The sequence below is a fragment of the Littorina saxatilis genome, linkage group LG3 (genome assembly GCF_037325665.1).
Source record: "Littorina saxatilis isolate snail1 linkage group LG3, US_GU_Lsax_2.0, whole genome shotgun sequence".
NCBI lineage: Eukaryota > Metazoa > Mollusca > Gastropoda > Littorinimorpha > Littorinidae > Littorina > Littorina saxatilis.
In genome coordinates, this window is record NC_090247.1 from 4,403,856 (window position 1) to 4,414,797 (window position 10,942).

Consider the following 10,942-nt stretch of genomic DNA (forward strand, 5'->3'; position numbering starts at 1 on the left):
GTGAACGAGATACAAATGTTTTTACTAAGGTCATAAATACGGTACGTGTTTTTCGTGAGAACAAAAGTATTGTTTCATTGTCAGCAAACAATGTGTAATAATAGTCCATGGTTCACTGCAGTCTACACGAGTAACCCTATATTCTCTTGCTGACAGTCACTTCTACACAACGACACACAAGACATTGTATTTTTTCATACGATGTCTGCCAAAAGCATATGCAATGGGAGAACAGCAATTAACTGATCCTGCACTGTTATTTAGAAGCTTTTTACAAGTTCAGCAGACATCACGAGAAGTTAATGATTTGTTCCCAGTCCACTTTTAAGAACATGCAGGCTATACTTTGTCTGATGTATTTATAAACAACAAGATGCTGTGTTAGATTCGAAAACTAGCGTTCTGTGTTCCTGTAAGGGGCGGGGAGGGAGAGGGAGAAGGGAGGGGGAGTTTAATTGCCCGAGAATGACCTGGTTGTTGGAGGGATGGGGTGGGGTGAGCGGGGGGTACAGCCACGAACTATGGAGGTGTGTGTGTGAAAAGGGGGGGGGGGGGTAGAGACAACGAGACAGGGAGGTCACATGGCATCAATTTTAAAGCATGCAAGACAATAACTGTCACGAGTTAACTTTTGACAAAGTAATTTGCTCTTTCTCTCTTACACACACACACACACACACACACACAGGCACACCCCCTCGACCTCCCACCCCACCCCACCCCACCCCACACACACACAGGCACACACACACACACCAGACACACACTCACGTGAGTCCGAGTCAATACTCTGCCTCACAATTAGCCACCCGGTCACGGTATTTAAACCGAACGCAAGAAGCCATACCCCAGAACTCACAGTCGAACTGTCTCGAGTCTTCTTCTTTGTCATTCAAGAAGACCACCACTGCTGACCAGTGGCATTATAGTCTCGTGGACAGCAAGCAGGACTGGACTCAACCATGGGGAGTCTTCAGCTGGCGGTCATTTTTGGCTGCCTCAGTGTGGTGTGCGCAACGTCGGTGAGTCAATGTTCTTGTGTTCTTTTTATATTTAGTCAAGTTTTGACTAAATATTTTAACATCGAGGGGGAATCGAAACGAGGGTCGTGGTGTATGTGCGTGTGTGTGTGCGTGTGTGTGTGTGTCTGTGTGTGTGTGTAGAGCGATTCAGACTAAACTACTGGACCGATCTTTATGAAATTTGACATGAGAGTTCCTGGGTATGAAATCCCCGAACGTTTTTTTCATTTTTTTTATAAATGTCTTTGATGACGTCATATCCGGCTTTTCGTGAAAGTTGAGGCGGCACTGTCACGCCCTCATTTTTCAACCAAATTGGTTGAAATTTTGGTCAAGAAATCTTCGACGAAGGCCGGACTTCGGTATTGCATTTCAGCTTGGTGGCTTAAAAATTAATTAATGACTTTGGTCATTAAAAATCTGAAAATTGTAAAAAAAAATAAAAATTTATAAAACGATCCAAATTTACGTTTATCTTATTCTCCATCATTTGCTGATTCCAAAAACATATAAATATGCTATATTTGGATTAAAAACAAGCTCTGAAAATTAAATATATAAAAATTATTATCAAAATTAAATTGTCCAAATCAATTTAAAAACACTTTCATCTTATTCCTTGTCGGTTCCTGATTCCAAAAACATATAGATATGATATGTTTGGATTAAAAACACGCTCAGAAAGTTAAAACAAAGAGAGGTACAGAAAAGCGTGCTATCCTTCTTAGCGCAACTACTACCCCGCTCTTCTTGTCAATTTCACTGCCTTTGCCATGAGCGGTGGACTGACGATGCTACGAGTATACGGTCTTGCTGAAAAATGGCATTGCGTTCAGTTTCATTCTGTGAGTTCGACAGCTACTTGACTAAATATTGTATTTTCGCCTTACGCGACTTGTTACATTTAGTCAAGTTTTGACTAAATGTTTTAACATAGAGGGGGAATCGAGACGAGGGTCGTGGTGTATGTATGTGTGTGTATGTGTGTGTGTGTGTGTGTGTGTGTGTGTGTGTGTGTGTGTGTGTGTGTGTGTGTGTCTGTCTGTGCGTGTGTGTGTGTAGAGCGATTCAGGCCAAACTACTGGACCGATCTTTATGAAATTTGACATGAGAGTTCCTGGGAATAATATCCCCGTACGTTTTTTTTCTGTTTTGCGATAAATACTTTTGATGACGTAATATCCGGCTTTTTGTAAAAGTTGAGGCGGCACTGTCACACCCTCATTTTTCAATCAAATTGATTGAACATTTTGTAAAGCAATCTTCGACGAAGGCCGGACTTCGGTATTGCATTTCAGCTTGGTGGCTTAAAAATTAATTAATGACTTTGGTCATTAAAAATCTGAAAATTGTAATACATTTTTTTTTATATAAAACGATCCAAATTTACGTTCATCTTATTCTACATCACTTCTTGATTCCAAAAACATATAAATATGTTATATTTGGATTAAAAACAAACTCTGAAAATTAAAAATATAAAAATTATGATCAAAATTAAATTTCCGAAATCGATCTAAAAACAATTTCATCTTATTTCTTGTCGGTTCCTGATTCCAAAAACATATAGATATGATATGTTTGGATTAAAAACACGCTCAGAAAGTTCAAACGAAGAGAGGTACAGAAAAGCGTGCTATGCAGCACAGCGAAACCACTACCGCGCTGAACAGGCTCGTCAGTTTCACTCCGTTATGCACAAGCGGCGGACTACGGTCATTGTGAAAAAATGCAGTGCGTTCAGTTTTATTCTGTGAGTTCCACAGCTTGACTAAATGTAGTAATTTCGCCTTACGCGATTTGTTTTTCTTTTCTTTTTTTTAAATTGCAGCATGGTCAATAGAAAATGTAGTCGGTGTGACAACTGATTCCGGCTATAGCACTGGGTCGAAACAAGCACGTTGCAGTTAGTCGTGTTTGCAGCGCACTTTCGCGATTAACATTAATTACTAAGGCGCTGGTCGACCTCATTATTACACACGCGGGCCAAACGTGGCAACAAAGCACGATGTTTCAACATTTTCTTGTTTTTTTCTCGCTCTGTAATCAAAACTGACCCCTGCTGGGCCCGTATGCATGAGGAGGAAGTCAGCAACACTGGAAGTAGAGGCCTCTTTCGGAAGTGGGAACTCCTGAAGTTTAACTTTCCAACTGTTCACTATGCATGAACGCCGGAGTGGTGACTTCGAGAGTATTCGGTCAAGGTCGCGAAAATTGGGGGAATCCTAACTAGTACGCATGCGTTTGTTAACGGTAAGCTTGCCACCAGAAGAAACAAATCTCATCGCGAGTTCAAAAAGGCGAACGTTGAGCGCGCTGTAGTACTAACAGCATTATTGCTGTTGGTTTTTTTTTGAACGGTGAAACGAAAGGGTCGGTTCAAACCTGTGATGATTGTCTTGGAATCGAATGACTGTCTATGACAAATGACTTTGTTGGCTTGAATGTTAGAAAAGTAAATGATTATGTTGAATTTTTTTTTTTTTTTTTTTTTTTGATCTCAGCTGCTTGCTTCAACCCTTTTTGACTCACATGCGAAGCAAAAGTGAGTCTATGTACTCACCCGAGTCGTCCGTCCGTCCGTCCGTCCGGACGTCCGGACGTCCGTCCGTCCGTCCGGAAAACTTTAACGTTGGATATTTCTTGGACACTATTCAGTCTATCAGTACCAAATTTGGCAAGATGGTGTATGATGACAAGGCCCCAAAAAACATACATAGCATCTTGACCTTGCTTCAAGGTCAAGGTCGCAGGGGCCATAAATGTTGCCTAAAAAACAGCTATTTTTTACATTTTTCCCATTTTCTCTGAAGTTTTTGAGATTCAATACCTCACCTATATATGATATATAGGGCAAAGTAAGCCCCATCTTTTGATACCAGTTTGGTTTACCTTGCTTCAAGGTCAAGGTCACAGGAGCTCTTCAAAGTTGGATTGTATACATATTTTGAAGTGACCTTGACCCTGAACTATGGAAGATAACTGTTTCAAACTTAAAAATTATGTGGGGCACATGTTATGCTTTCATCATGAGACACATTTGGTCACATATGATCAAGGTCAAGGTCACTTTGACCCTTATGAAATGTGACCAAAATAAGGTAGTGAACCACTAAAAGTGACCATATCTCATGGTAGAAAGAGCCAATAAGCACCATTGTACTTCCTTTGTCTTGAATTAACAGCTTTGTGTTGCATGACCTTGGATGACCTTGACCTTGGGTCAAGGTCACATGTATTTTTGTAGGAAAAATGTATAAAGCAGTTCTTAGTGTATGATGTCATTGCTAGGTTTAGTTATTTGACCATGTCAAGGTCAAGCATGTGAGTCGTATGGGCTTTGCCCTTCTTTTTTTTTTTTTTTTTTTTTTTTTTTTTTTTCGGGGAGTATCCCTCTTCATTGATCTTTTTTCTTTTCTTTTTTTCTGCTTTTTATATTATTTTTTCTACTTTTAATGTACCTATATCGTTAACAATAATAATTCTAAATGTATTTTAAACACGCCCAAAAAACTTCCTTTGCGGTAATTTTTAATAATCATATTATATTTACAAATCACTTTATCCTCAATGCATTTCCAAGTGAACATAATTTCGGGGCACAAAAAAAAAAAAAAAAATCAGTATAATCAATTTCGTTCTCACAATAAGTACAACAATTACTGCATGTTGAACTTGTGTTTAATAATTTTATATCGGTAAAACTCTTTGTTGGACAAACATAGATTGGTTATAGGGAAACTTTGGGTTACTGGTAAAGTTTAAAAGGAAGAACATTATGCAGTAGACCGTAAATAACTAGCCTAAGTTTAGTGACTTGTTCCTTATTTATTAGTCCTCTTGCCAATCATGTGAACCCGGAAGTGTTGAGTACACCAAAAGGTTTTTGCAGAAATGTACTGTATGGGTCCCCAGCAGTCAGAAACTGCCGGATGCTAACTTGCATGTCTTGAGCATTTTGCATAATTAGCCTAATTAGCATAAATTAGCATAATTCTTGAAAAGTCAATATCTCAGCGGCCCCTTGGCCGATTTCGACGATTTTTGAGTCGGTGTTGGGATTATTGATGACTCTGAATCAATTTATGATACTTCCAAATTCAAGATGGCCGCCACTTCCGGTTTAAACCGGAAATGGCCATATTCCACCTCCTAGTAGGCCTTTATTGGAAAAAAAAGGAACTCGGTTAACTGCATATTGTTTTGAAACATTGTTCAAACGATATACAGAATATACTATATCTCTTAAAGCATAGACTACTAGACTCCAAATTAATTCATGGTATGATTTGGTATTGGAAGAAAGGAGTGCATGAACCATTCCAAGCGAGATTAACATGACTGGCTAAATCACATCATCAAGATAGTCAGCTGCATCCTCATCTGTTGTATCTCCTTCTTCTCCTTCACCAAACTCTGCATCGATGTCTTTGTCCATTTCTTGTTGGCTAAATCACATCATCAACATCGTCAGCGGCATCCTCATCCTCATCTGTTGTATCTCCTTCTCCTTCAGCAAACTCTGCATCGATGTCTTCGTCCATTTCTTGCTGTGCTTGTGGTGTGAGCGGGTTACAACATGTACCTCCGCAGACGCAATAGCTGGTACAGGTCAGGCCTTCGGCTGCACAGCTGCATTTCACTGTTGTACACGGCGTTTCAGCTTTGCAGCCACAGCTGATAACATCCATCAGGGCAGGAGGAGCAACAGGGCTTGTGTCCAGGACTGGCATCACAACTTCCTCGCCTTCCTTTGCATCTCTGTTCAGAATGTTCCATCCGAAATTGGTGATCTCTACTGCTGGTGGGTGAGGACAGTCTGCTGCTTTCCAAAGTAGAACCTGTAGATGTGCTCGTTGTCCATGGAGGTGAGCATTGCGCTCTGTAGGAGGCAGTGTCTTCGGCTCTGGGGGCGTTTTGCGTTTTCTGTAGATGTCATATCTGGCGACGTTCACAGATGCCGACTTCTTCTGATTGTAGAGAGCCAGAAAGAAAGCCCTCACTGCCTCTTGTATCTGCAAGTCAGTGGCTCCCTCCTCTCCGATGAAGTGAAGCAGGTCACCAGGTACCACACTCATGGCCTTGAGCGCAGATACCTTACCTTTCCCTACAGGGTAAGAGGTAGTGTCACAACCCGAGAGAGCGTGTACGGCCAGGATGGAACGACACTGGTCACCCAGCTTATGTACTGTTGAATTGATATCCAGAACAGTTCCATTCCATTTCTCCATCTGCAGGCGGCAAGTAATGCCAACCTTCCAGCACCAGAAGACTAAGAGCACAAACACATCAGTGTCATCACAGAGAATACGGATGGTTGCAGCACCTCGTCTGGCTGCATCTAACATGTACGAGATGAGAGAGACGTCAGCTTCATCATGAGTGACGATACTGTCTGCTCTGCTGACCATCTCAATGTGATCTCCAATGCTGTGAATGCACAGGAGCTCTCCCAGCATTTTCTTGTTTGCTTTGTTCTTCATGACTTTGTCTCGGCTAGGTAGAGGAGTTGTCAGTGAGAGATGATACTTTGTAGAGGTCTCTGCAGCTCTCCTCTGTCTCTCGTGGTCTTTGGCAGATATTTGATTGTACTGGTCAAAGATGACGTAAGTTTCAGTGATGTGCTGATGAAGCCGGCGTCCCATACTGGCTGCGAGGTCAGCACGTGGTAGATGAGCTGCGAGGCATCAACAAGTATGACATCTGGTGCTGGAGGATTGGGGTCAAGGATTCCAAGGCGCTGAACAAACACAGACTTGTTGCCTTTTCTGAGGAAACCATACTCATCAATGATGGAAGCAGGGACTGGACCAAGCTCATAGTTGAAGAGAGTGGATAGCTCGATATGTCTTTTGCTCCCCACCACGAGCAGGCGAGCGAATATAGCCTGCAGGTCACGTACGGTCTTTCCATTGACCTTCACGCCTTTCGGCATGAACTTCATTGTCACCACCTTCTTTGAAATGGGTGCATGAAATCACTTAGGTACTGATGAAGAGAACTTCGTGCTCATGTCTCTGCCAATCTCCAGTGCATCTTGCACATTCACCTTGTCATCTGCTATCTGGCCGTTTATGATATAGTTGAGGGTGGTCATCTCTGTGGTGAGTGGGTTGGAGTTTTCGTTCAACACTCTCAGAATATTGGCTCGGTCATCAGCGTCCAACTCTCGCCGTCGTTTGCCCTCTTCTTTGTGTGTTTTGTGTTTCTGTGTCTCATCTAGTCCTTCTGCATCATTGTACATCTCATCCATTGACTTGGAGAGAAGTGAGCAGATACCAAAGGATTGGATCCATACGGCGACCTGCTCAGGGTTGGTAGAAATGCCTTTCATGCCACCTGCTCCCTTCCCTTGCTCGATGCATGTCTGCTCCCCGAACACATCTGCACTCACAGCAGCTGCACCATCTGAGTGGCGGCACACATGGCTCCCGACGAGGAGGTCATCTTTGGCAGTATCAGGAATGTGGATACTACTCTCATATATTAATTGATAATCATTCTGCAGTTCATAAATGAGTTAACGTTATTTCAATTATTGCCCACTTGGAGCTGAAATACAGCCACTTCCGGTTTAAACCGGAAATGGTTGCCATCTTGAATTTGGAAATATCAAAAATGGATTCTGAATCATCAATTAACCACAAAACCACTCCAAGATTGTCCAAATCGGCCAAGGGGCTGCTGAGATATTGACTTTTCAAGAATTATGCTAATTTATGCTAATTAGGCTAATTATGCAAATTGGGAAATATCAAAAATGGATTTTGAATCATCACTTAACCACAAAACCACTCCAAGATTATCCAAATCGGCCAAGGGGCTGCTGAGATATTGACTTTTCAAGAATTATGCTAATTTATGCTAATTAGGCTAATTATGCAAATTGCTCAACATATGCAAGTTAGCATCCGGCAGTTTCTGACTCCTGGGGACCCATACAGTACATTTCTGCAAAAACCTCTTGGTGTACTCAACATTTCCGGGTTCACAAGAGGGATCAATAAGGCTGGCAAGAGGACTATATTGGGGAAATGTCTGTCAAGAAGTTTAGAAAAGACAATACTGTTCATCGGTGTTTTAATTTGTTTTCCCTCGTTAATTTTTGATTACGATGGCGATGCATGGTTATGTACAGTTAAAATTCAAGATTCGATTTTTTTTTTAAAGCACAGGACAGTTTCTTTACGCGTTTAAAAATATTAACACAGAGGCAAAAACCGGTTGTTGCAGTCTGAATGCAAAAAGGTTAATTAATTTTTTTTTTTTTTTTTGGTAGCTCCCAGCGACACTTGAACCCTGAGCGTCGGATTGAAATTCCGAATCTGTAACCACTGCACTATGCTACTCGTCTAGAAAAAGCACTATGCAAAGATGTGTTATCAGTTATTCAGTCGTGGTAGTTTGAAAGCTCACCACCTTCGCCGAATGACTCGAGCACGTTTTTTTCGGTCAGTAAATGATCGTACTGTCGGTTTTGAGTCCCACTGTTTCAAGCTTTTCACCTAAATTAAACAAGAATGTCACAGTTCGTGTCTATGGTGCAAGGTCGCCGACCGTCTCATTGTAGCCAAGTTACGACAGTTGCTCGATTGACGCATTTCACGTCTTCAATATTGTGTCTGAGCTCATTTCCCAATAAGCTGCCTTTAAAACCGGAATGTCATGCAATTGTAGCATGCGTTGGAGGTTTTTTTTTTAGATGGGTAAGGACCTTTAAGATGCGATATCGTCGTATAAATGATGAAATTAACTTTGAAAGTGGGAACTTCGGAAGCAAACCTTTCAGAAAAAATCGTAGTTCAGTGGGAGGAGGAGTATTCATACTTGTTCACCGATCCCTAGTATCAACCGAACTACCAGAGCTAAACGCAGACTGTGAGAGCATATGGGTCAAGCTCCAATTAGAAAGAAACAAAGACCTCCTTCTGGGTTGCTTCTACATGCCGAAGAGATCAGACAACGACCTCGCACAACTTGAAAAGATTCTTACAAAGATAAATGGAAAAGAGCAGCAGAAGCAGATAGTACTGTCAGGTGATTTCAACTGTCCTGACATAAATTGGGAACATGGTATGGTGAAGCCGGGTGCACCAGATAAAGAAACTCAACAGAAGCTCATAGATATAGCAACAGAAGCCCACATCACTCAAGTCCATGACAAACCAACGAGGCAAGATAACATCCTAGACCTCATATTCTTGTCAAATCCGTCGCTGCTAAAATTCTGCACTTCGATTCCTGGAATCTCAGACCATGAAGCAGCCGTAGCTGATCTAGACACACGACCGCAGAGGACTAGAGAAAAACCAAGAAAATGTCAGCTGTTCTCGAAGGCAAATTGGGAAGACATAAATACAGCCTTAAAACCACTGAAGGATAAAATGACCGCCATGAAAGAACAAGGCTCGCACGTAAATGAAATGTGGGAAGTCTTTAAGTCTACGATCAAAACAGCAGTTGAGATGTTTGTACCGTCAGTCCAGCACCGCATGAAAAATGACCTACCTTGGATAGACAAGAACATCTGGAAACTCCTCAAAAGGAAAAAAAGACTCCACAAGAAGGCAAAGAAAAGTAAAAATTGGTCAAACTACAGATATTGCCAAAAAGAATGCAGACGTACAATTAGGAAAGCGGAACAAAAATATGTGAACAACATCATTGAGACAGGAATGAGAGACAACAACAACAGCAAGCCCTTCTGGAGGTATGTCCGCGCCAGAAAACAAGACAATATTGGCGTAGCACCTCTAAAAGAGGGAACGAGACTCGTCACCGACAGTCTGTCAAAAGCAAAAATCCTCCTACAACAGTTCCGCTCGGTATTCACAAGAGAAGACGGATCGCCTCCCCCACAAATGCATAGTCCCCAACAGCCTCACATCTCCGACCTTGTCATCACGGAAGAAGGGGTTGCCAAATTATTAAGAAACCTAAACCCTTCAAAAGCTTGCGGCCCAGATGAAATTTCCAGTAAGGTCCTGAAAAACTGTGCCGACATCCTCGCGGCACCTCTAACCTGCATATATAGACACTCTATGGAAACAGGACACCTGCCCGCAGACTGGCTAACTGCCAACGTAGCCTGCGTTTTCAAAAAGGGAGATAAAAACAGAGCTGAAAACTACCGACCGGTGTCCCTAACATCCGTTGCATGCAAGCTGCTTGAACACATTATCAGCCACCACATCCATCTTCACCTGGAGAAATACAAAATCCTTACGGACAGAAACCATGGGTTTAGATCAGGCTTCTCCTGTGAAACGCAGCTATTGACGACCATGAACGACTTGCAGAAAACAAACAATGCTGGAGTGCAGAGCGACATTATTATCCTCGACTTCAGCAAGGCGTTTGACACGGTCCCCCACTCCAAGCTCCTCCACAAATTGGAACACTACGGCATCAAGGGACCCATACACGATTGGATCACAAGATTCCTATGCAATAGAACCATGAAAGTCATCCTGGAGGGAGAACACTCAGAGGGAGCAACCGTCGACTCAGGAGTACCACAGGGCACTGTCCTAGGCCCATTGCTTTTCCTGTGCCATGTGAATGACCTTCCTGAGCAAGTGAATTCAACAGTACGATTATTCGCTGACGACTGCCTGTTATACCGAGAAATCCACTCCTTCCAGGACCACATCACCCTTCAAGAGGACCTTGAAAAACTAGAAGTATGGGCCAATCAATGGGGCATGCGATTCAACGCCAAAAAGTGCTTTGTCCTCCCCACTAAGAAAAACACAACGTACATCTACGAACTCAACAAGGAAATCCTACGGCACGTCGACCAAAGCCCATATCTAGGGATCGAGATCTCAGCAGACCTCAAATGGTCTAAGCACATCGCAACCATATGCAAGAAGGCGGGATCCAAGCTGGGATTTCTGCGAAGAAACTTGGGAAGTTGC

At 42.4% G+C, this 10,942-nt stretch overlaps 1 protein-coding gene across 1 annotated transcript in view; it reads left to right on the top strand.

Annotated features, from left to right (window-relative positions):
* The first annotated feature begins 839 nt into the window (after nt 1-839).
* The window catches only part of LOC138961076 (uncharacterized), a 15,656-nt gene continuing 5,553 nt past the window's right edge, over nt 840-10,942 (top strand). The window contains exon 1 of the mRNA XM_070332669.1: nt 840-1,022. Coding sequence (XP_070188770.1) covers nt 963-1,022 — 60 coding nt within the window. The 5' untranslated portion in view covers nt 840-962. The remainder of the gene's footprint in view (nt 1,023-10,942) is intronic.